Below are 26987 nucleotides of genomic sequence, written 5' to 3'. Positions count from 1 at the left end.
TAGTACATCAAGATGGGCTTTTAGACCCAAAGGAAAGCTTTCTTATGCAATTTAACTGCTATTTACATTAATATATTAGAAAGTACCAAGAGCCCAGTATGATTAATTGTGACAATATTATACCATTATTATATTTCCACAAAGCTTATCTAGACAGGCTCATAAGCCAGGTAAAGCTCTAACGATAAAGAGTCCCGTAAGCTTTTATTGATGATTAAATTCTTATTCACATATTAGCACAATTTTAAAGGTATATGAGAAACCAAAACTTTTAACAAATAATATTTAAGCATGTAGGCAAAGACAAATTAAATATCAAATCAAAGAATTTCATACATATTTAGGGATGACATAGCTGTTCAAAAAAATTCTTTGCTTATAGTAAAACTCATTGCATTATGAAATGCCAATATATTGTATCAAAAAAGGTACTTTTGGTTAAAGAGAAGAGTGGACCATCAGTACGTAATTTGATAGCAGAAACATCAAACATTTCATTCACCTACCAGCCTGTAGAGCTCTGTAATGCTGATCTCTTCAGGATCCACCATAGCATATTCTTTTCTTGGAACTAAGTCAAGTCCCAGTTGTCTGTATGAGAAATGGAATAACAGTAAGTAGCTTCTACTTTCAAAAGAAACAAAGTAGCTCTGCATGCGTTTGTTGTTTATTTGAATAAACAATGCACACGTTAATTTGTACTCTAGAATTAGTTGACTTTGGTTTTATTTTAATGTATTTTGGCTGTAGCCACCATTCACATTTGACTCGTTCCCTTTCTCCACTTTGCAACATTAATACAATGTTTTCCCACAATTTTTAAATCTGTTTCACAGAGTGGACAATGTGCAATCGACATTGTCCTTCATACTATTGTGAGCATTTCAGTGTGAATGCACTAGTACTGTCAATTTGAATAACAACCACGGAAATGAAGATAAAAAGAAAATCCATCAAATACTAAAACATAGCTTATTTTCAGTTTGGAGTGGATGGTATCAAAAATGCTAGCCTGTATCCCCTGAACAAAATAAGGAAATGAGCTTGAATCAACAGGAATACAATTTATTTCCAGCACAGCAGCAAGCAATAATGTTTAAGAATGCATAAGGACATGAAGGCAGTCATTTTAGCAATTTAGTCAATTTAGGAAAATTCAAAAGATTATAAAGTTTTTCAAACTTATGTTCTAAAGAGCAGGAACTCTCCATGTAAAAAACCTTCACAATTAATTTATTTCAGTTACCGCAAAATTCTAAGTAGACAGGTAATCATACACATTTACGCACAACCCTTTCACTTTGTTAGATATTTATGCTTTCAGACAGCTGTAGAAACCCCGGAAATCGAGGTAATCCTCCTACTGAATATTGCTTCCTTTAGTTAGCATTTATCTGTATAAATATATGCTAAAGAAGAGACTTCAGAAACAGAACCTAAATACCAGAGGGTGTTTTAACTATTTTCTTGCTTAAAAAAAGTAAGACAATAAAATTTGTGTAAGCTCATTTCAGTTATTCAGACTAAAGGAAGATGCAGAGCACAGTAGCTGAATGTATGTTAGAGATGTCCAAGTAGAAACTAAATTGTGTGACCAAGTTAGAAAAGAAGCAATGCCAAACAACACAGTTTCAGTTAGAACACAAAGCTCTGCTGGATGCATCATGCAGGCATCATGTGTATTAAAATTATGTAAAATGCTGTTTCAGATTGGAATAAGTACTGGAATTGGAATAAGTACTATCTTATAGATAGTACTACTGCTACATAACTTACACAGATGTAAAAAAAAGCAGAACAAAACAATAATCCACTTTTCACTGTTAAAACACAGTGGACAGAAAAACAATGAAGGAGAAAGTCCATTGGAAAAAAAAGTAACACTTGTTAGAAATTTGTTCTTTATTTCACCATTCTGCAATCAGCCTAAAGAGCTGTCTTTGCAGTTTGACCACATTTGATGTCTGTACATTGACTCACTCGTTGCCCCAGTCCAGCCGAGCCGTGATGTGGCGCTTGACGTCCTTCATGCGGTCGTGGGTGAGGTGGCCAACGAGGACCTGCCTCCGCAGGTCCAGGATCTCGTTCATTATGTGCCACAGCCGGTGGAAGAGATCCCCCTCATTCCTCTGTGAGACACAAACATGATTGCCTCTGCATCACCTGATAATCAGGATATCAGCTTATAGACTGATAATCCTAATAAATACATACATGAGCAAATTAGGAAAACCCCCTTTTCCCCTGGCTTAATCTTTTATTCCCCATCACACTGTGACCATTTTACCTGCATGTGAGTGTGTGCATATAAAATAATTTCAGACCTGCCACAGACCTTTTCTATGCACCAAACCCATCCCAATATTCCAGTCCAACTCCTTGTGTCTCTCTTACGTTTAACCTAATCTAGTGTACATGACAGGTATGACAAAAATTCAACAAAAAACGTTCACGTGTTGCATGACACAGCATTATTTTATTCCAAGAGTATGTTCACTCTGCTGCTGTCTCATCCAAACTGAATATATCATCTATATTTCAAGACTATTTGAACTCATATGCATAAGGGATAGAAAAAGCAATAGCTCTGAGCATTCAAACGCTGAACCACAGTGTTAATTTGTTTTAACTTTCCCTTGCATTGATATAACTCTACATACTACCACCTTATCATAAATAAATAGTATCACACAGACAGAATCTTGTCCAGACAGTTCTTCTTTATCTAACTGTGAAGTAGGAGAAATTACGTGAATATGACTGCTTTGAAACCACATCCTCCTACTCTAATTATATACCAGCTATAGGCATAACCATTTCCCATAAATGCACCTCTGTTCTGGAAAAATCTATTAACTCTTCCTTCACTAATTCTAAGTAATTTTACTTTTTTTTTTTTAGAACCTTTAGGTTGAGAAATTACTACAACCTTCATCTAAGTGATTCACCACACAAAATTGAAGAAACACTCCTGTTAAGATTTGTTCTGTTAATTCTCGCCAAAAACCATAAGTCTATTTCCCTTTGCTTTCTTCCTATGAATAAAAGGCATAAAAATAAAGTTCAGCTAGTTCTGCTGCATAAGTTAAACCTAAAATTCATTTAGAAGCACCATTACTCTCCATCAACAACTTTTATATTCCAAGCACTCTGAAAAATTGCAATTTGATAAATCTGATCTTTTTACTTTACATTCTTTCACATCATAAGCTCACTAAAAGGGCATTAATTTATTATTTGTCTTGGCTTTCTGTCTGGAAAGGAAGAAAAGCAGGGTAATTTAGAACACGCAATAACAACAGCAGTGAAGAAAATTTTTGCCAGAAAGAGCTGTGCAACTGCTGCAACAAAAAGAGGGAAATATGAATGTTCTAAGTAAAAGAAAACCAAGGGTAAAAAGGTCATAGAATTAGAAACAGGAGACAAAAAAGGACTTTGTAGGAACATTATAGAGACCTATACTGACAGTATGTTTTCACAATTTTCCATCAGACACTATAGAGCTTTAAAGCTATAGAGCTTTCATTTCTGCAGTCAAAAAACTAAATTGGATAAACAGTAATTCAGGTGCATCTTTGGTCCTGGTATCTGATAAGTTCTACTGAAGTATATTATTATGATTCATATGAATACAAGAGACACACTAATAACACTAAAATAAGGTTTCAAGGCATTAGTAAAACAATTTTAAAAAAACCTGAATGCTTTGGATTTTTTCTGAAATAAATACTTCAATTAAACCAGACCATCAAAACAACAGTGCATCTTTTGAGATCACATTTATTAAGTCAAAGCAATATTATTCAAGGTACTTACCACATAGAGTTGTTTCCACATTGTTCCCCAGTCTCTTAGAGTGGATGTCATTTCTGTAATAACAGAATCTTCTGTTGGAACAACCATTTCAAATTGTCTGTAACATGCAGAAGAACACATGATATTGCACAAGCATTACTAATCCCATTGCAGTTACTAATATGTAGACTTCCTACTGCCAACAGTGATATCTGTCAACCTACATGAGTGCTCCCTTCAGACCACGACACTTTTTATTTGTAGATTTATTGAATCCCCATGGAAAAACTTTGGGTGAAAATAGCTTAATCCCCATGCAAAGTCTTGGCCCCAGAGAAGTCAAGGTGAGTTTTTTCTACTATGAGATAAGCATATAAAAACCAACTTTCACAGCAGAATAAATCCCATAGGTTCCAGCGGGATCTTGACACTTCAGCTTTTCATGCCTGGATTACTTTTTTCATGATATCTTGTCTCTCTTGCTAAATTAACATAACAATGTGACAGCTCTTGGCCATGATGTGCAGCAGGGAGCATGGCCTGAATGGGAAACTAACTAACAAAGGAAATAGATGCAACAAAGATTGAAATCCATGCAAATACTCTCATGGTGTCCACTAACAAAAATTATTCTGCCTTTAAATTTTATTTTATTGTGATGGCTTACAATTTTGTTTCACCGAGCCTTCAGTTTTAGTTACAACTTGAAAAGGAAAAAGGGATCCTAGGGCATGACAAATCACATGTGGCTGTAATTTCATAGTGGACAACAGGGAGTTTAACAGTAACACGGGGACATTTTCACCCGTGAGAATGAAATTGTTTTAATACTATTACAGTCTTCATTATTATTTCTGCCCATTATGAATAATGGATCTCCAACACACTCATTTATGCTCCTAAAACAAAGGGTCACTTCATGTTCAGGCATCCAGCTATTATGAAAAATGTCCTTACCTAAACAGTTTTCAAACTGTTTTGTATCAGTTCTCTACTAATAAATCCAAATGAAGGATACAATATGAACAATTACAAATTAAGTAAATCTGTGAAAAAACTGTTAAATTCACTGACAATTTTTTTAAGTTAAATTTTAATTTTTTTAAAATGACACTACCAAGGCATCAAGTTTTATACATTAAAAAAAAATCACTGTTTTTTTAAGTCAGACAACTTGAATTCCAAAACAAAATTTAAAGCCTAATATTAACCAATGACTCTAGTTTTTATCTGGTTTTTATTCTTCTAAATCTGAAAAAACATCAACTGCTGTCAAAAATAAATACTGGCTCTCCATCACCTGAAAAAAACAAAAACCTTTCTCTATTCATTTATAGGTTTAGCAAAATTTTTTGCCATTAAGCTGATACATTTTTTACGCTTTTTTTTGTAAAATGGCAACTGGTAGAGCTACAGCCCTCAAAGAAAACAGCTAATCTTAAACAGCAGGTTGAAAGACAGCTTATGTACAGAATAATTTCTTCAAATTAAGGCAATGCCGTTTTCAAGCCAAACATAACATAATTGTTTCCCCTTTTCTCTAAACAATACAGAGTGATATTCCCAATTGCATTCAGTGCCTCTTCTGGATACAGCATTCCAATTTTATGACTATGCAGGAGTATCAGGTTAGCTAAAGACAACCATTTCAAGTCCTCTGGCAGTAGGCTGGAGCCATCATAACATAACTAAATTATTTACTTTATAAGCAAAAGATCTTTGGTACAAGTAACTGACCGTGTTTAAATATCTGAAATTAGAACATTTCACACATACCCTTTGTTCTTAACACATGCATTCTTCAAGTGAATGTAGTTAGATGGAAATATACCCTGAAAAATAAAAAGAGTTTAGGTAAAAACTCTTTTTTAGGTTTAGAGTTTGGCATTCCCTTTAGTATAATTCAATATGCAAATACATGCTGAATTCAAAGTCCTCCAAATAATTAACATAAAACACACACAAGGAAAGAATGCAATAAATACTCAGTATAGCTCCAACAGAAACTGAAATGCCATATTCAGTAGAGTTTAAAATCTTCAACACTTCAGAAAATTAGAAGATAAACTCATGTAGAACTTGTTTGAGAGCTTCCTTATGGCAGACTGTTTTATTCATTATTTCTACCTTGATAAGAAACAGACCAGCTGTGGGGGATAATGTCTTATCAACTGCATCTTAAAAATAAGCATTTTCAGAAAGGGATTTTTAAAATTAAGCAGAATAAACGAAGCTAACAATATTCAATAAAAATAAAGTCAAGTAGACAGAGGAAATAAAAACGGAGTCTAATTTGGTGGCTGCTCCGCCTGCAGTGCGAGGAAAGTTGTGGCAGATGCGCATGACAGCGCCTGTGCCTGCCAGGACCAGCTCCTTCCCAGCTGCTAAAGGCTCCCCACCATCCTGGTGAGCACCCAGCATTGCTGCAACAGCGCCACTGCTCCCACAGCACACTGGCCTGCACAAATCACAATGAGCAAAATGAAGCAAGTCAGCTCCTCTGGCTGGGAAGATAATACACTACAGCTCATGCAGTGAGAGAAAATACATATATGGTCTCTTCATAATAAGCACAGCTGCATACAGCTTTCCTTTGTGATGATGGTGTCCCATTTTCTTTTCACACAACCATTAGACCTTCAAAACCAAATCTACAGTGTAGAGACAGCTACCCTTTTAAATGCTCCTACTCCTCTGTAATGCAGAGTAGTTGAGGGGAGCATCTCCCAAGGACAGTAGGACACAGAGCCCTGCAGGTGCAACAGGGATGAGTCAGGGATGCAGATGCACCCTTACTGCACACCAGCTGCCACACATCACTGCTTCCAGTGTCAAAGCTGGCACAATAACAGGGGAAGAATCTTTACAGAGACTACCAATAACAAGAGGAGGTACAAGGTGCTGTTATGATTTTACTTTTGGAGAGACTCCCTTCAAAAACCCAAGCCAGAAAAACTGCTTGCATTCATGCTAGGAAAACAGAGAATATATATCTCATCTCTTCACACATCAAGTCATGTTTAGAAAACCTATTCATAACTTCCATCACACATTTGACAGACCACAAAGCAAGACTGACAGCAAGCATGTGGTGAGAATTGCAACAAAAGACACAGAAGATGCAATAACAAACCACAACTGCTCATGTCTTGTAAATCAAACTGTAAAATACATCAATGAGGTCAAAGTAGTAAACATCAAATTAGACTCTGTAGCTAAATTTATTGTTTGAATCGACCTTCTGTATAAAGAAAGGAAATTTATGTGATTAGAGACCACAGGCCTTGGCATGAAAGGCCAATAACTGGATATAAGGCCCTAGAAACTTTTCAAAATTATTGTGTATGTGCCTTTTTTGCAGCTGAATCATCTTGGAAATGAGGACAGAAAAAAGAAGAGCACAGCTTATAATGCAGGTTAAAGGATGAACAGGTAATTTAGGATCTTTCTTTCCCATGAAAAAACTATCAGTACAATCCCAGAGGCAAGACAACAGGAGAGGTTAAGAAAATAGCAAGACAAAAAAGACAACTAAAGCTTAAACATACAACATGAACAGACACTGAAATATAAATTTCCATAACTTTTCATGTCTGAATGCAGAAGAAATAAATCAGTGAAGTCTGGTTTAGAATACTATGCTGCTATGGAAACCGAAGACTACACATCAAAGAAAACCAAAACGAAGCATCTATTTTACATGGCAGCACATATGTTTTATTCAATTGATACCCTGCATGGGGCTCCTATAAACTGGCTGTCTCCACTGGCTGCTCTAAATTAATTCGTAGCTTCAAGAAAAACAGGCACAGTTTAACCAACTTTTCCAACAGTTTTTACATTTTTTATTCTCAATAGTCTTTTCCCTTCAACTCAGCTTCCTCTGAGTGGAAAACCTAAAGTTTGGAAATGAAAGAAAATTCACCACAGCCCTGGATTTGTGAAGTGCATTATCCTAATACATAGAAGCATTTCAAAAGGGTAATCCATGTCCAAGTCTAATTAGAGTAGTACCAATAATATACTTAACACTAAGCTATGGTTTTCTTTTAAGAGTAAATATCATACACTTACAAGCAGATTATCAACTTTTAAAAAGTAAATATATATTTTTGCCCAAGAATGCAAAACTGCAATTGACCTTTACCTTAAGATTGGGGTTTTTTAAGGCAAATCCTCTGTACCACCCTGTGAAGAAAGTATATTGGTTTTTAAAGAGTGCAAATCATTTACATATGTAATACAGATTTCATCTTTCCATTTTGGACAGATATGACAATTCCACAGTGCTGTCAGACTATATTAATTTAAAAGATTTTCCATACAGTGAAAGGTATTTCATTTAAACTAGTTCATATATGGATGACTTCATTCACACAATTTCAGGAATTACTCTTAAACCCTAAACTTTTCTAACAATGTAACCTAGGTAAATTCTGCCTTGGACACCACAGCAGTCAAAACAGAAATAGTTTCTTACTAACTCAAAACATTTACAAATAATTTCTGGACTTGAGGTTCTACATCTATCAACTAGAATACTATATAAAACTCATAATATACCTGATTCAACAGAATAGATCCTATGCCTTCTAAAAGAACATTTCTTACAAGGTTAACGATATATAATCCTGCTGCGATATTACAAAAAAAAAAAAGTCACCAACAAAAAAAAAACCCAAACCCTATATATGATCCCAAATGATAAAAAAAAAAAAAAAAAAAATCAATGTGTTGATTTTTAGATGTTAGGGAGGCAGTTTATAAAAAGAAAATGCAACTTTATTTCTCTAACCCTAGCCACAGACATTTGTTAAAATTATATTTGCATTCTCTAATGCAAAGCAGAAGACAATGCTTACACTGCTTTAAGATTTTAAGTTGTGACTTTGAATTAATTTGAAAATGTCTTGATGGCAGCCAGGTTTCCCTCAGAAATACCAAGAAAGCAAAAGAATCATGAGAGACTTTCTTTCTGTTACAATTCTTATCCTCTGTAAATGTTTATTGAAGAGAGATTAAATAAAAACCAATGTACTGCAAATTAATTATTATAGAGATTAGAGCTCACTGGAACTGTGGAAAAAAATTAAGAGGCCAAAATATATTATATTATTGATTTCAAAAATGTGTTACTTTAACAAAATAAATGAATATTGTGGGGTTCAAACCATCAATACACAAAGCTTAATTCTCACTGGAATCACCTGTGAACTCACCATCGCATTTCTCTAATATTTGAACGGTGTCTCCAATCTCCAGTGATAGGCCATGGGGGACTGTCCCTCGAAAACCAGCAATTACTGAAAAATATAACATGCCTCAATTATTTACAACATTAAAATACAAATTATTCCTATTGTTAACAAAATAGTATATCATCATGAGAAGTTACAAGTTAGAACAAACAGGCTTACTCAAATTTAATAAAGTGTGAAAAAAGTAAAAAAAAAAAAAGAATAATTAAGCCACTTTTATGAGCAGAAAATTCAAAACACAGGACTCAGAAATGAACTTAAACACAGCCTTATGATACATGAATGGAAAGCTTGTACTGGAGAACACTATTAGCTAGTATAACTACCCCGAAGGACAGAAAGTGTTTTATTCCAAATGCTTACACTAACACGCATCAGACCTCAGAATTTTGTGAGCTGAAAGTGCCAATATTTTTGTTGCCATCCATACCACTCACACACCATGAAAAGAAAACCTTATTTCACATTTGCTTAATGGATGCTATAGACCCAGCACTCCATAAAATCCCAAATGTGAGGAAATGGTTAGGGGGTGGAGGCCACTAAAGCATGTTGTTCACTCCAATACACCCATGCACACTAAGCTTCCCCTGCAGCTTCACCTGCCGGTCATGAGCTCAGGCTGGGACAAGAGCTACAGAAATGGAGCTGGAGATAAAACAAAACATCCACCAGAGCAGTGATGGTCCCGAATATTTACAATGGCCAAATATTAAGTCTTATATTGTTAGTTCTAAAACAATAGACAGCTATTATTTCGCTCTGAATTAAAACAGAATGCCCAAAAGCCACTCAAAGACCTCACTCCTAAAAATGCTAAAAATCCACTAACATGTTAGCTAGCAATTCAGCTATTCAATCCTGTTCTTTCTGTACTTGAAATGCTGAAGTAAAATATTGCCTAATCCAGGCCATGAGACCAAGCAATAGTGCTTTTGGTTCTCTATATTGTAATATTCTTTCAGAGCTGAATTTTGAAGTGGAAGAGGAAAACAGCCTATCCACCAGGGCATGATGCACAAAAAGACTTTGCAGCCTAACAGCAGTCTTACTGCTGCCAAATATCTACCCATCCAGACAGGAAACCTCAAATATAATAGCAAAAAAGGAAACCCCAATAAGTGAGAGGCATGACAAGAAAACTTCACAAATAATATGCAAAAGGAATTGCATATATGCAAGGACATATATGCGCTCTTGCCTTCTGTTGGAGGTGTCCCCTGCCACAAGCAGACACAACACTCAAACACAACATAACCTGTCATCCACCATCTGTGCCTGCCACATTGTTCATCAAAGGCAGCAGGAGAGGTTAGCTGGCAGCAACCACAGAAACCGAAAATTTATTTGTGAATCTTCAGAAGAAAGTTCGGGATTTAAGGAGTAAACCGACAGGATATGGTTTAGGCTATAGGACAGCACATTTAAAAACACACAAAAAGTACTTTTTTGCCAAATCCTTCTCCAGAATTTGAAGACTTCAAAACTCATTGTACTCCCTCATCATTTCACTCATGAGAAAATCATCACTGTGATTAACCCACGATCTTTATCCCTAAAAAAATCCTGTGAGATTATATCCCTGGACAGTCTCTAAAAGTTTGACACAACATGAGACCGGTATTCATAGTATTGATCCTCCTCAAGAATGTGCATTGAATCAACCTCTATTTGTCTTGGGGCTATCCCCACTCTTCAAGCAGCAAGATTTGCAGCAAGAAATAAAAAGCTGTTTTGGTTCCACACCATGATCAAGTGCACCATGATCATTTGCAGCAGCTCAGTAACAAGACAGCATTAGTACAGTGAGAAAATTTCTCTAAGAGTTAAAAAAAACCCAAAACAACGACAAGAATTCTTTAATTAATTATTTTACAAAGAGCTGAAGATTAAAACAGTTTATTACCTATGTAGAAATAAAAATAAGAAGCAAACCCCCTGAATATCAATGCAAAGTGCATCTATATTCTAGTGAAGTCACTCTGGTCACCTTTCTAGTTTGAAAGACTCAAAATTTAAATATGAAGCCTGCCAAAATAGCATGTACAGCAACCGAAATAAAATTAAGGAATAACCTGAAGAAGTATGCAAAACAAACCAAACCCTCATCTGTTATTACAGTTATGAGATGTCTTATTTTTAAACTCCATGAAATAAAAAAGGACAGTAATTTTCTCCTTATGAGACAATATATCCTGTCACATTGTTATGATTTGACTTGTCTATGACAGTCAGTTTTTATTACTTAGTTACTAAAGATGTTAAAGATCTTTTTCTCTTCTCTTTTTTAGTTGGTTTTTTTTTTAAACTTTCAGGATAAAACGAGATTGAAATCTGACACAGTATAGAAAATAGCTAGAAATCATTTTAGAGCATGTATAGAACAAAATTACACCCTGAAATATCTTCCAGAAAGATGGCCTGCAGAGCACCAGAAAAAGAAAGAAAGAAATGAGGGCATCATCTTTACCTCTAAGCACATTCACCTGATACACTTGAAAAACACTCCCTGGATTCTTGTGGTGTAAGGTCAGGCTCAAAACAGGTAGCCTGTGGTGTTCAGCAGTGTCAATCAAAGTAAAATAAAGAGCATTGCAGAGCAGCAGAGGATTTAATGAAAAGCACAGGAACCCACAGATACATTTACCTCACAAATGTTGACTCAGATAACTTTTTAATAAATCAAATCATGCAACTGAACTGGGACCAAGACAGAAAGTGGCCAACACAACAACTGTTACAACAACTGCCAACAACAGATGAGGGCTGAAGTACCCAACTTTTTCGCCTTGGTCTTAAAGGGCAACCAACAAGATACTGGAGATGATTATCTCACATGAGACACAAGAGCATGTAGCCATAGGACAATGGGGAATGACTTTAAACTGAAGGAGGGTAAGTTTAGTCTACAATAGAAAAAATTCTTTACTGAGGGTGGTGAGGCACTGGAACAGGCTGCCCAGAGAGATTGTGGATGTGGATTCCTGTGAACACTTAAGGTTTTGGATGGAGCTCTGAGCAACTTGGTCTAGTGAAAGTGTCCCTGACCACAGCAGGGAAGCTGAAACAAGATGATTTTTAAGGTCCCTTCCATTCCTTCTATGATTTTGTAGATTCCGTAGAACTGTATAGAATCCATAGATACATCTGTAGTATGATTCATGTCTTTTTATGTTTTCTGGGCTATAGATACGTAAGTAAAATACAGGCAGGATAAAAATTAAGGCATGGAAGGAGGTAGCTGCTGTTCCACCAGAGAAGATCCCAGGGTTCAGCTAGGACACAGAGTTCTTAAGCAAGCCATAGTATAAATTTCATGTCCTAAACATCTCACCTTTTTCTCTAATGACCACATTGTTCTGGAAAAGCAGATGCTCCTTAATTCTTTCTTCTAGTAGCAGTAATTATGTAATTAATCACTCTGCAGTGACCATGGCTTAAGGTGATCTCAATCTAACTTAGGAGCAGTACATATTTATCAGACTCACAGAACCAGACTTTTTTTATATAGAGCATTTACTGTCCCATATGCATTATACATGTCCCATTTTAATTCTTCTAACAACAACAGCTGTTGTGACTATCACTTTCTCTATTTTCATTGCAAGTGTATGCCAGAGACCTTGAAAAGGAAGATGGACAGGAGAAGAAAAATCTACTCTGAGTACAGATCATTTACCAATACCTGCAGTCTTTGCAGCTGGACAGTCACATGCATGTCCCCAGGAAGCTATGTATCAAAATCACATCTAGATATATTTTTGTCATTGTAGTAGCTTAAGGTCATATAAATGTCCTTTCCAAGCACACAGACAGTGATTGATGTCCTCTTCAATCACCTCTCGGCCACAGGAGAAATTTGTAACTCCACAATAAAAGTTTGTAGCAGAATATGTCCTCAGAAATATTTTAGAAATTGTGTTCAAATACTGCAGCCAGCTGGCATTATTAAATATTTTTTTGGCTGCCAAAGAGTGCTCAGAGAATAACAAAACAAGACAACAACACAGGATACAAAAACCTAATCTATACAGAAGGTGAAATCATACAGTGAGAACTATACTGTGAGAATTACAGTGACATGCTAACACTAAAGCAACTTCAGTTTTGGTTTGCTCCTAAGTTCAGCTTCTCAAAACAAAATTCATCTTTGTGGTCTCATTCAAAACCTCTGGTTGGATGTGCTCACTGCTGGATAGTTTTACATAGGGAAGTGCTTGGTGTGTGAAAAGATCTGCCCAAGCCCAAGGTCCTAACTAAAGCCTAAACTAAGTGGGGGGTTTGAGTGCAGCTTCTGCTCATTTAGAGTGCTGATAGCACTGCTGCTCTAAAAACTCAAGACAATTTTCTGCTTGTAATTAGTGTATACAAGCCTTACCTGCAAGTTAGCATTATAAAGAGGATTTGAGACACCCAGAGCAAGCTGTTTCAACTTTGCATTTACAAGATGAAAATGTCTCCCCACAAAGGGTGCAGACTTGACATGGTGCTCAAGATGACCTCATCACAAGTTAGAATTGAGGCCAACACCACAAAAGGAGACACATTACATTCAGTTCTGGGCTGTGTGGCAGGACATACACCCCCATATATAAAGGGATGAAAAGTCATATCTACAGCAACTGCTCGATGTTCAAAAATTAGCACTTGTATGAAAAAAACATATTTGGGTTTCACATAATAAAAACCAGTCCTTCAACTGAAGAGAAGAGGGCGGAAAACATGTGAGGTAGAAGACCAAAAATTACTTTAATGATTAATTATTGCTTGGCCATATCCACATGCAAAATACTTGAGTAAAAAAACAGACTCTAGTTCAATGCCCTAAGTCATGATGTCCCAATTAAGAGAGGCACACAAAGCACACAGAAATGTGGTAAGTACACACTAGATGATCAGATTTGGAGGATGGGAACACTGTGTCAGAGGGACTGGCTTTGACAGGGAACAAGATGCTCTGATAGAAAAGGAATTGATTAGCTGGCAACAGGGGTGGTTGGCCCACTTCAAAGTTTTGCTTGGGGTTATATTCTTAAAATTTTTATGCCTGAAATAACTGGAGATCTGCATATAAGCACTAATGAGGCAGACACTGTTGTTCTTTTCCTCCTAACAGATGGCCAGAAGCTATTATTGATTCCAGATATTATCTGCTATAATTGAAATCTGGTCCTCTTGGTAGCAAAAGCAATTTTTAAAGTTTTTATTCTGGACTTCAAAGTGCCGTTCTCTTAAGAGATTGAGACTTTCAGGAACAACTGTTTCAAGGGGGTTTGCTTCTGTTCAGCAGTTGAAAAAAAATCTGTAACAAATGAAATTGGCAAGTTTCTAACATTATGAAGTCATTATATTGGTTAAAACAGCCAATATAGCATTTTGACTTGATGACAGAAAACTGAACTTGCTTTTATACAAGTTTTTAGTTTTTTAATGAGTAATGACATGTATATGTTACCTTTGAGGAAGGTTCTAATTCAGTGGTTTTTTTGCAGAAATATAAGAGCTATCCTTTGATATGGCCTTATGCATAGTAAATACAACAGACATCTGGCATTGTGAGCAGCTGCAGAAAGTGCAACATCATCTTCACTACAGCCATTATTCAAAAAGAATAATAATCTGTCAACAATACTCCCGAGCACACTGTTTGTAAGTTCATGCCTGAAGCTGCTGGCCACAGGCAAGCAATGCAAGAATCCAGCAGTACAATTGTCAGCATTTTGTGGCACAGGGGTCTCCCGAGCCAGACATGGTATTTCTGTGTTTAACAACCATGGATGCCTTTTTCTTCTATGAATTTTCCTAACTACAATTTACATGCATCATAATATCAGTGTCCACAAACTCACAGTAAGCTTTCCAGCTTAAGCATGCTCACGCAACAAAAAGTCTTCCTTTCATTTCACAGTGCAATTTATTGCGCCCTTGTTCTTGTGGGAGAGTTTGAATACAAAATCTCTTGGCATCCTCTCTGCTGTACTTTTTTCAGGATGAAGCCTTTTCCTCCTCAAAAGAAGCTGAAGAACCTTTCCAGGTTTCAAAACAGGTAGGATTCCCAGCAGCAGAAACACATGGAGGCATGCAGCATTCCTAATGCCAAATGGGCAGAGCTGACTGTAAAAGGCCATCACATGCACCGAGCTTTGCCTGCACATGAATTGATCTGGATGGAGCAGAACCACAGCACAGCTACACGCTCGTGCTTCTCACACACGAGTTAATTCGGGCATCTGTTCATAATGCATTGTGCTGCCTACAGCCACCCCAGGAGGCTGCTGCAAACCAGCAACAAGCTAATGAAGACAGAGACAGAAGAGAGAGGGAGCAGGGTAGGGAATCAATTTAATCTCCTTTCAATAAACACAATATATACAAATGTTAGCTTCAATAACAGAAGTGATCCTTAAATCTCCTGCAGATTCCCGAGGATAAACACTTTCAAATTTGTACCGAGGATAAACATTTTTAAATTTGTACTGAAATAAAAGAATGTGAGTTCTCTTGGCTGTGTACACCACAATTAAACGGATCAAATGCATAGTTCAGATAATGACAGCTCAGTGTGACTTCTGAATATCTCATGTGCTGCTCACATGCAGCAGTCAGGATTAAATGTGAATTTTCTTAAGAAATGAGGGCTTGCACGGAATTTTCCTAACATGGATATCTATTGAACAACTACTCATGAAAATATGTCTAGGCACATGAAAAATAATCAAAAAACTTTGCATCAATGTCCAAGCTGTATATAATACTGAAAATACTATATAAAGTAGAATAGATATAGAAAACGAATCTTCAGATGGCTGTGAAACAAAAATTTGGAATTCCTACTGCTAATATCACTGACTACCTGTACAGATAAGGCAAATACCAAGTCTGAAATACACAAAGGACATGAAGCTGCAGCAGATTGTATTCCCTCCTGCGCCTGGCTCAACATTTGAATTCAGCAAGGTAATCACTTTCAAATCCCTGATTACAATGCTGCCAAAAACCATAGGACAATTCTAACACAGATAATCAGTTTAGTGTGAATGTCTGAATGCGTGTCAAGCTCTCCTCATCCTGCATGTCAGCTACAGGCAGGCACGTTATAATCTCTTTGATGACAGCTTGATTGGTTCTCTCAATACCTGCAAACTATTTTGTTCACTCTTTGCTTTGGGTATTAGGACTATATATAAAAACAGAGCACTAAAAGTAACAAGGGATGGTGATACCTATTTGCTCTTGAGAATAGCTGTCCATCTGGAACACCACAATTTTTTGCAATATTTCAGCATGCACCACCAGTGTCCCTGTCCTTGCAGGTATGAGATGCCATTAATTGTTTTCTTTCTTCTATCAAACATCTAGTTAAGCCCTTTATATTCCTTGAAATCCTGCTTGATATATTTTTATGTCTATGTCTTGTCTCTGCTACAAGCATTTTCTTGTTATCCATTAGCTCTGGAACAACAAATTTAAAAGTAAAAAGAAAATAAAACAAAAAACTCTTTACAAGTCGAGAAAATCTAGTACAACTTAAAAGTTTATGAATAAATGGCCCAAATCTTCCCATGAACTTGGTCAGGAATGTCCTTTACAGAGAAGGAATGTCAATGTAAAATCCACCAGAGACATGGAAGAATGCAAGGTGGACTCTATACAAACAGGTGTAGTCTTCATGCATTTAATCAAATTCTGATAAAGGAACTAGTCTGCAGCCAGTTCAACCAGCTGCTCTCACTTAAATTCTTTTCTGTAGAGCTAGAGATGCATTAAGACTGCCATGTTAAATAGGAAAGATTAAATGTGAATTTTCTTTTATTACTTGGAAACAGCAACAACGTAAAAAGTAGAAGAAAGGAGTAGGTGAAAAAAGTAGGCTATGTTCAAATGACATTATCTGTAAGAACAACCTCTTTTAGCTAAAAATAACAATGTCTTTTATTAAGACTAAGTACTTCCAAAGTTCTAATAATTTTTAAACTTTGTTAAGGAATTGCCTTAATTATTAATATCATGATCAAGGAAAAGAATTACAACTATTTACTTGGAAAAGTATTTATACTTCATTCATAACCTCTGGGGAAACAGTTTCTGAGCAGAATCAAATAAACCAGCAAGGGGTTTTCTAACTTCATGTAAGTGTCAGGTATGAGCGAACATAGCCACAAGCTGCATCAGGGGAGGTTCAGGCTAGAATTCAAGAGGAATGTCTTCACAGAAAGGGTTGTTAAACATTGAAAAAGACTGCCCAGGGAGACAGTGGAGGCACTACACCTAGAGGTATTCAAGAGACTACTGGACATGGCACTTACTGCTCTGATCTAGTTGAGAGGAGAGTGATTGATCAAGGGTTTGGCTTGATAATCTCAGAGATCTTTTCCAACTGAAATGATTCTGTGATGTATCCACAGCACATGTGCATCATCTGAGGCCTACCACTGCCAACCAAGCTGCAAATGCCAGAGCTCATAGCAACTCCTCAGTACGTTTTGTACCTCATTGAAGCCCACCAAAACCTCCAAAAACTTGAGACACAAAGTTGTACATTGTTTAAAATACAGATCTATGGTGTAATTTTGTATCTGCCAGAGGGTTTGCTGGCTACATGTCATATCCCTACAAAGCCAGCAGAAATAAGCAGAAAATTAAAAGCCTCACATGATTATAAACACAGGTGTTATCTTCCAGGAAACAATTAAATTTTCCAGAATAATAGGATAACAATTATTTCAAAGAAGGCTTCGAATACAAGAGAGTATGTGCTTACAATTGAATGCTGAATAATAATGACAGAGCAGTGGGTTGGTCCAAAGTCTAATAACCACACATTTCTCTGTTCTCCTCTTTCCTCCCCAAAAACATTATAACACAACGTGCTTCTCTGAACTCAGCGGACAATTTCAGAGTCCTGAACAAACTTTGGGTAGCACCATACAAACTCAAGCTCAGAAGGGCTGTAGTCTTATGGACTGCAAAAAAAAATGAAAAAAGGACAACCACTGTGCAAGAATTACTCTTCACCAGCGGAGAGGCACCCAAGAGGAACACAGGTAGACAACAGTGCAGTAGCTCAAACTCCAAGTGCTTGCTATCAAAGACTTTGGTAAATGAGACTGGCTTCCCCTTCAAATCACACTGTTTGCTCCCATTCAATTAATAAGTAGCATTCCAGGAGCCAAGAAAAGCAGAGCATAAATTTTCTTCACTAATACAAGAGACAGGACACCCTTCCTCCACAACCAAGTCGGGTCTGTCAGTTGACCACAGAGATGAAACACTTTCCATGTATTGTATGCTGTCTTGTATTTCCTTTGGAAGAGCAGGGTTTAATTCTATATTTGACCTGCCATCAGTGGAAGACAATTAAATAAAACCAAAACCAAACACACTAGAAAACTTATACACACACAAAACCAAACACAAAACATACAAAAAAAAATCAGCACAGCCTGCAATTTTCAATGGCACTGTTTTTCAGCTTCTGGTATTGTATTTCAGATGAGTTTTAGCCTTCTGCTAAGCTGCATTTCTCTGATATTCAACCATATAATTATAAATGTATTTCAAGTACTTTCTTTTTAACAACAAGGCTTCTGTTTACTTTGTCTTTAGCCTTCATGCCATGTTCTCTATGGCATTTTATAACTAAATAAATTATCCTGCTTTTCTAAGCTATGAGCCATAACCACATTGCTACTTACAAAGAACACTTATTAAATATATTTTTTTGCTGCACTTCAAAAATTATTGCAATATTGTATTTTTCAGAAACGAAAGAAAAACCTTACCAACTTATTCAATATGCAAATCGTGCAATTTAGCTAACACAAAAAATAAACTGGAATTGTGAGCTTCTGTAGCCTGTCCCACAGATCAGCCAATTCTCTGACGATAAAAATATCAGAAAATCTCCTTAAAGAAAGTAAAATTTTACAAGGTGTGGAATTAAGTGCAACTAAGGAAGATGATTACAAATCACTTACAAGTACTCTGGCATATGCTTTTTTATCATAAATGAGGCAGAACTTTCTTAATCCAGTGTAATTGAGAGGCATTTCAAACACACTGGAACACAGCTATCAGGACTAGTAAAGCAAAACTACTTCCTCCTGTGAAAATCCTCAGAGACAGCTGAATGCAAGTTTAAACATCCCACTCTGGCTTTAAGCTGGTTTATTAGTTTTGATGGTTGGAAATAACCACTGCACTTTTCAGCCTGATTTCAACAGCTGAGCCAGCAGAATTCAGTGTATTTAGCCCTGCAGGATTTCATCACTAATCCATAATCTCTGTGAATTTAAAACTTCAGGTATATTTAAAGAAATCCTACAATTATTTTAAAACGTGTGACCAAATAGAAATATAACAAGTGCATACACTATTTTCCTTACTCAAAGCTCCAAAAATACTACCTGGATGTATTTTAACAGTGTTTCTCTGGCACAGCACACTTTCAAAACTCCAAGTGTAGGGTTTCTTGGCAAGTCAGAACCTTCACGTTCTGCTCATTCTTGTTTAAGAATTGTACCTACTATTCCAAAATTAAGGGGGAAGAGAGATTAGGTTCAGTTGGCAACTGCTTATAAACACACAAAAGAACATAAGAAAAATGTATCTGAAAAGTATATGCAACTAATTAAGATAATGAAGGTTGCCGACAAGGGGGAGATTCTGTTTGATGCTATGGAAGAAGGAAGTATATGAGCCAACAGCCCTTTTTAAAGGTTTATCTTATGATTCATTGATTCATCTGAACTTTTATCTTTTTTTTTTTTTTTTCTGTAAGAGTATTTCAAGAGACAAGATAGTTCCTTTGTTTTTTAACACCTTGGAAGAGTCACTAAAAATTCCTGTGATTGTAACAGTTCTAATTTTCCTCTAGATTTGCCACAGAAGCCTGGGAATGCATTCAGATACCACAAGTGCTGAAAAACATGATAAACAATGATGTTGTTCTAAGAAATTAGTACTGTGAGACACACACTATCATCTGGAACCATAAAATACTTCCTGAGGGAAACTAATCACGGTTTTGACAAGCATTTGGGCAGTTCCAGGCAAATCAGACACAGGGACTTCTTGTATTTAAGTATTAATGCATTTTTTAACCCCTCTCCAGTTGAAACAACATACAGGACTCTTTCCGGAAACTTAAACACAAAACCTCTCTTTCGTACTTGAGAAAAATCGGCAAATACAGGTAAAAAGATTTTTGTGTCAATGCAGTGTCTGCCAGCAGGTTAGGAACAACGCTGAAACAAGCTAACACAAATTAAGGAGATTTGCAATCTATTCACTTGGCCACTGTCCACACCATTAAGCCAGATGCCACGTGCTTGTTTTGCACTGAATCAAGTTACAAAACTCCCAGAGTTAAAGAAAAAGCCACTGCCAAACTTCCCTGGATGTGGCATGGACAAGGCAAGGAATGAAGGGACATGAAAAGTCAAGGCAAGACCTTCAGCAGGGAATGCAGAGCTCCCTAGGAGGGACAGAAACAAACTGCAGCTCCAGGGCGGCACTTGGCCTCAGAGAGCCATCACATCACACACACCTGACAGAATTAATACACTGATTTAAAATCATTAATTTTCATAAATACTGTGGGGTTTTCCCTACAATTAATAGCCTCCAAACAGAATAACACAGAGCACATGAAATTTATCCAGGAGCTAAAGCAAGGAAAAGACAAAATTGTATTTTTCTCCCATGCTTGAAAAGACCTTCTGAAACAAGAATATGAAACCCATGCAGATATTAGTGTCTTGGTTCAGCTTGATAGTTTTTCAGTGTCTGTACTCCACCAAGCAGTTTCTGAGCTCAGCTTCAGCAGCAAAACACAGGTGTTGAACATTAGTAAATTAGGCAAACAGTTTACTGCAAGGTTGGTTTTGAAAGAGTGAAACAAGTCCTTAGGACTGATAAGATGAACATTATGTGGCATTTCTACTATACAGAGAATTCTTCTTTTTAAAGAAAAGACTTTCAAAGGCACTGAAAAAAATTTATTTGCTGAGAAGGAAATCAAATGGAGAAATTGAATATGGTTAAGCACAAACACACTTAAAAACAGAGACTTGCCTTAGTCATAGCGACTTTAGAAAAACTGCATGATTTGGTATTTCTGCATTATTCTCTTCCCCTCTCTCAAAAAATCTTTTGCCCAAGAACTCTGAATTTTAGTCAAGAGATAGATAGATAGATAGACAGACAGACAGATAGAGTCATCTAGACTATGCATAAGTTCGTGGGACCCAAGGACATTCATCTGCGGGTCCTGATTTTTAAGGTCCATTCCAATCCTTAACATTCTGTGATTGTATGAAATATTGAACCCCTGGAGCACTATACACAAACAAACACTGTTTGGATTTGATTCAGCAGTTGGATTTGATCTGCATCCTAATTCCACTCAGTAATTAAAACACTTACAGGTGTGTAAATAATCAAAAACAGACCTAGCCTGCAATGGGCTTACTTTTCCCTAACAGCAAATTGAAAGGACCAAATGAAAGAAAAATGTCATTTTTCCTTGCAGAAAGAAAGCAGGAGTAAAAAAAGAGCAGGAAGGGATTTGCAGCACCCTACACAGTTAAACTTGAGGTAGAAAAGGAAAGTAAGAGGCACATCAGGGCTTGCAGCTTGCTTTTAACTTCCTTAGACAATTCCAACTCACTTATTAAAAATAGGCTATTTATTGACTCTAAAATTACCATCCAAATTAAAAGGAATCCCTCTTCCACTTCAGTAGGATTGCTTGAAAGGTCAGCCAACAATCACTGCTGGGCTCAGACTGAAATTCATTATTTCCAGCCAGCAGTAATGTTAATGGCTGTGATAATTACAGTCATTGGTGATTTGGTTATTTCTTGTGCCAGAAAGAGATACCATTATGTGACCAACAAAATCCCACCTAATCCTTGAAGGCTAGCATTTAAACCACAGAGGTGTCACAGAAATAAAATTTAATATGAGCAAAATTGCTGAATTGTTATGACTTTTCACACTTGTTTTCTAAAATGCATTGAAATTAGATTTTTAAATATTTTCAGTATCCCAAAAGGATAGGAGATGTCAAGTGAGCCAAAACAGAACATTCTTGCTCAAGTACATCTTGAGGAATTTGCAGCCTTTGCATTTCAGCTGGACTAGAAGTGAGAAGACACACTATGAATTTTATTTGGAAATACCCCTACCAACATTTCACCTTTTCTGAAAGTTTATTTTCATCTTAACTCTATCATTTCTTGTTGTCACCTTATTGCAAAGGTCCCATACCTTCTGGGTGATTTCTCACGGACAGCTCCTCAGAGCATTCACTCCTTCTTCACAAAGCAACCAACAAAACTCCAGCTCTCTTCACAGTAGAGCCAACAACCTCCATCTCTCTCCACACCCAGCTACCCCACTCTTTTGTAGCACTCGTCTTCTCATTGGACACAGCTGTGGCCTGTTAAGGGCAGGCCTGTTCCTAATCTTTGGTGATTGGTACAGCTGCAACTCCTCAGGTGTGAGACTGCCTTCTGCACTAGGGTTATTTTCGTAGATTCTATCCCACCACAATTTCAATTTTACTGTTTCAATTCATTACCCTCCCTTAGTCATTTCAAGGACTGAAAAATACACCAACACTGGCACATAGAGCGATCAAGTTGTGATCAACAAATTAGAATTAAATTAAATTGAAGACATCTTTCATTTGTGCCTTTGTAAAACCAGCAAAGTAGTACCTGGGACACAGAAAGGAAGTGACCTTAACTGTGAAGACTGGTCACCACTACAAATACTAAATTGATCAATGGAATTATTGTAATGTAGGGCAAGTACCTGCCAAAGACCATCTTAACCATTTAACCTTCCAACTTGCTTTGTCCAAACTGTTCGGGTTTTGAATGTGCTCCATACAGGACTAGGGATTTACATTAAATATTCAGGCTTGACCCAGTTTCATCAAAGTCAGCCCTATTTAAAACTTGTCTTGCTAGCACTAGGAAGTGGAATTGGGTGACAGATCTTTGAGTTTTCTGGTTTGGGGTAGGTTTTTCTCCTTCAGTAATTCTTAAAATATATCTAATTTTTTCCAAAATTATTAAAAAAGACAAGGTCTCTGGTTTTAGCAATACAAAAGCTAACCCAAAGTATGGCAGAGCAAAAACTGGAACAGTTCAGATAGATGTATTTTATCTTACTCCTCATTAATTCAGGGTAGTACTTAATGAGAAAAAAACTCTCCAGTTTTGTCTCCTCCCTTATTAAAACCCTGCTTTCCACCTTTGGAAGTGTATCTTTTACAATTTAGCACTTCATACTTAATTTTATAGAATTGATAACTATAGAATTATAGATAATTGATAACTACAGAATTGATAATGAAAAGGAACTAATAATTTATGCTTTTCAAAGCTATGAATTATTCATAAACTACAAGACATGACCCATGTAGAATCATGTATTCTGATTCCTACTGAAGTAGCTTGAAATAGCAGCACCAGTGGCAAAATAGCCACTGTTAGAGTCATAGAATCACTTAGCTTGAAAGGGACCTTTAGGACTGAGTCCAAACATAAAATACACTACAATGCATCCATATATGCTACACTGCACCCATTTCTCAGCAGGCTCATTAAATCCTGCCTACTTATCACACAAGAGTACCTAATCTTAAATTTGTTATCAAGAAAGTTCTTTCAGAGTAATTTTGGTGTCTCTGCAAGACACTACACTCTGCCATAGAGTCCCAAAAATCCAAATGCCAGAGTGGCTATGGTTCATGTATGTGGGTTTTACTCTCCTTGTATTTCCAGAGTACCTAAGATGACAAAAATAAAAAAAAAAAAACAGATTTTGACAAAGCTGTGGTGACAGGAAGAATATTCTGGCAATGACCTACAACATTTTGGCACAGGACAAATGTTTCCAGTTGAGTTTGCCCAGGAATTCATAAGGCTGACCCTGGGAGGACAGTTCAAAACCTGTAGCTGCTATATTTTGTCTGATATAAGTTAGAAACTTAAAAACATGAAAACAAGACAGTATTCTCTTACATAATAAACAATAAAAATTATAAAAAACAACCCTCAAACAACAACAAACAAATGAAAAACCAAGAAGCAAAAAAATTATCAAGGAAAATCAAAATAAAGTCAAAGGAAAGGTATCATGGAATTCATTAGAGGCTTGTGATGAGAAACTGTGCATTATTCCCAGTAAAACAAAGTGGTAACATAAACACAAGTGCTGAAACTACTGTATCCTGCAGCAGGGAATTCACTGAAATTCCTAATCTCATCATAAGACTCCAAAGTAGGTCACAGCAAGCTTAAAAACTGACAAAAAGCAAAGAATAAGGGGTAATAGCATGCAAATCACCTCCTTTGCAAAGTTGATATTTCTTCCCCCTCCCCCCTTGATTTTGACAAAGCCTCAAATACAAAAGGATTCATTGTCTCTGAAAACAGAAAAATATTTATGAACACACCATGAAAAACATGTACTAATGACAAATCATGTGCTTTTAAACCATGTCTAATTCATCTGGAATTCCTTCAGTAATTATTTGTCCTTAATTACTGATTTACATCTGGTCAGTTTTATCTTAAGTGTTGTTATTAAAAGGTATTAAAAAGACCAGCCACATGATATTGAAATCCTAGTTGAAAATACACACATAATTACAAAAAACCTTTTTTCCCCCCCTCACAACATTATACTCTCACAACTCAGGAGAATTTAACCTTACTTTTGCACAGAAGTATGTCAGAACAAACTTCAATTACATTATGTTCTTGTGAAAAGTAAAGAGGAAAACAACAGTTATTTCTTTTAGAGTAACAATTTTAAATATTGTGCAACCAAATTTATCTTAACATTCAGCACATCCTGAAAATTATATTTTTTGGTAAAACAAGGAAAAAATTAAACAAGAATGAAAAACATCTGTGAAGTGTCTGGCTTCATTACATTCTGTAATTATGATTTTCAGCACTTAATATGCTTAACACTTAGTAACACTTAGTAACTAGGTGATATTTGTCTCCTCCCTATGTCCAACAAGTTAACTTGGACTAAATTTAGGATATCAGAAGCTCAAAACAGGTTTCTTTGGTCCAAGGAAAGGTCAACGCTTGATAATAAACTTCTCCAATTTTAAATAAAGTTCCTATAAGCAGCTCCAAATTCACGTTCTTAAATCTGAAAGACATATTCTGATAGACAACTGTCAGCTAGAGATTTTGTTTCCAGCTCAAAGTTTCAGATTTCACCCTGGGAATAAAGCATTGCACTCATTATATATTCATTTAACAGTGAAATGCTACTGCACCAACTCTGCATTCAACACAGCATATCAATCTTATTCTACATTATTATACCCAAGAAATCATCTACCTCCTGCCAAAAAACACTTTATTTCTTTACACCCTGTTTTAAAAACAATGTTTTCAGACTTCATTACTTTACAGGGCAGGGCTCTGATAGAAAAAGGACAAAACATAAGTGGTGATAGTAGGGAAAATTATGCTGGATACAATACAGTGATCAGGTGAAACCATGAGTGTTCAATTTTGAGCTTTGTTCTCTAGATTTTAAGAGCCCCAGTACAATACTTGCATTTATTGTCCATATACAGTCTTGTTTTCAAATGTCTGCTTTGTAATCAAGGTAATTGTATGTAAGAAAATCTTTCAAACCCAAATTTTATTTAAGGTGCTGGAATAGAACTTCCTAAAATCACTTAATGAGACTCTAAATACTCAGTAAATCAACTGCCACAGTTTAGAATATCTGTCTATCCCCGCCCAGGTGATGCCACAAGTACTTTTCCTATTGCTAAGAGGTTGGTGACATGTGTCTGCCAACTGACCTTTGGGTGGCCAACGGGAATCAACAATCATTAAACTTCAATGACTTCTGTGAAAACCAGACTATGTCTGGTGTAAAGGAAAAATACTCCAAGACATTAATAATTTTGTAAATTATTAATGCAAGTTCTTCTTAATCTTGATCTCAGGTGAGCCAAGGTGGAGAGATTTGGAGGAAGGCACAAAAGGAAGTGGAAGAATTGAGGAATCTGAAGAAGTTGCAGAAAAGTTCTGCAGGAGAGAGAATGATGGATGTCTATAGGCATGAGGTTTTCAAACACTCCAATGTAGGCAAAAGAAAGCCAGCATCAGAGAAGTTAGAAAACTGAGGCAGGGAAGAAATGTTAAAATATGTCACCTGTGAGAAATGGAACATTTATGTGAGAAATCTTTTGGGAACATATATATTCTTAAATATTGTTAGTATCCTTTCAATAGAACATTTGCCTAGAGAGACAACCATGAACACTGAGTGCCAACAGTATGGTTAGACCAGCATCTTTTCAGGACAGAATTCTTCTGAGAATGTGAGTGGTCCATCAAATCAGAGCTGGTCCCAGGACCTGCTTTCATGAAAAAGCAGAATACAGATAACCCACACCAGGCAAGTGCAGCTGAAGCACTGGATGAATCCACCATAACCTGAGAAACTCTAAGGCTGTCATTCTGAAGTGACACCCAAAAACGTTAACACAAGCCTACACTCTCACAGAGTTGGATTTTGGTATTTATTCAGACAGAAGGTTAACTGCTGCCATAAAGGAAACTGCAAAGGATCCTACATTGGAAAAAAAAAAGGAGAGGTGCTGAATTCAGAAATGCTGGGGAAAAAAGCATTTTGGTTTTGGCTTCTCAGACTTTTTGCCCCAAAGAAAATCAGCAAGTGCAAATGCAGTTTGGAGAGTTTTGAGGGGGTCTTGTTTTGGCTTTTTTTATAATATTGTCATTTGTTCTCAGAGAATGGGACTAAGACCAGAAGAATCATTCCATGTAAGCCACTAAACAAGGAGCAGATTGTTAGGATTTCTGGATTACATTGACCATTTCAAAGGTGAATGCCCCTTCTGACTAGGCACCAGCA

The 26987-nt window shown here is 36.5% G+C and overlaps 1 protein-coding gene across 4 annotated transcripts in view; it reads right to left on the bottom strand.

The window, feature by feature from the left end:
- DOCK4 (dedicator of cytokinesis 4) overlaps nt 1-26987 on the bottom strand; it is a 223559-nt gene that overhangs the window by 132553 nt on the left and 64019 nt on the right. For all 4 annotated transcript variants that reach the window (XM_054280760.1, XM_054280777.1, XM_054280769.1 and 1 more), the window contains exons 2-7: nt 9015-9098; nt 7943-7983; nt 5572-5627; nt 3817-3913; nt 1981-2129; nt 507-591 (exon numbers count right to left, since the gene is read on the bottom strand). In XM_054280760.1, coding sequence (XP_054136735.1) covers nt 507-591; nt 1981-2129; nt 3817-3913; nt 5572-5627; nt 7943-7983; nt 9015-9098 — 512 coding nt within the window. The remainder of the gene's footprint in view (nt 1-506; nt 592-1980; nt 2130-3816; nt 3914-5571; nt 5628-7942; nt 7984-9014; nt 9099-26987) is intronic.

Source organism: Melozone crissalis, unplaced genomic scaffold (genome assembly GCF_028551555.1).
Source record: "Melozone crissalis strain CALT ecotype California unplaced genomic scaffold, PUWL_Pcris_2 ptg000004l_1, whole genome shotgun sequence".
Taxonomy (NCBI): domain Eukaryota; kingdom Metazoa; phylum Chordata; class Aves; order Passeriformes; family Passerellidae; genus Melozone; species Melozone crissalis.
Note: the sequence above shows the minus strand (reverse complement) of the source record. Positions and strands in the feature narration are given on the sequence as shown.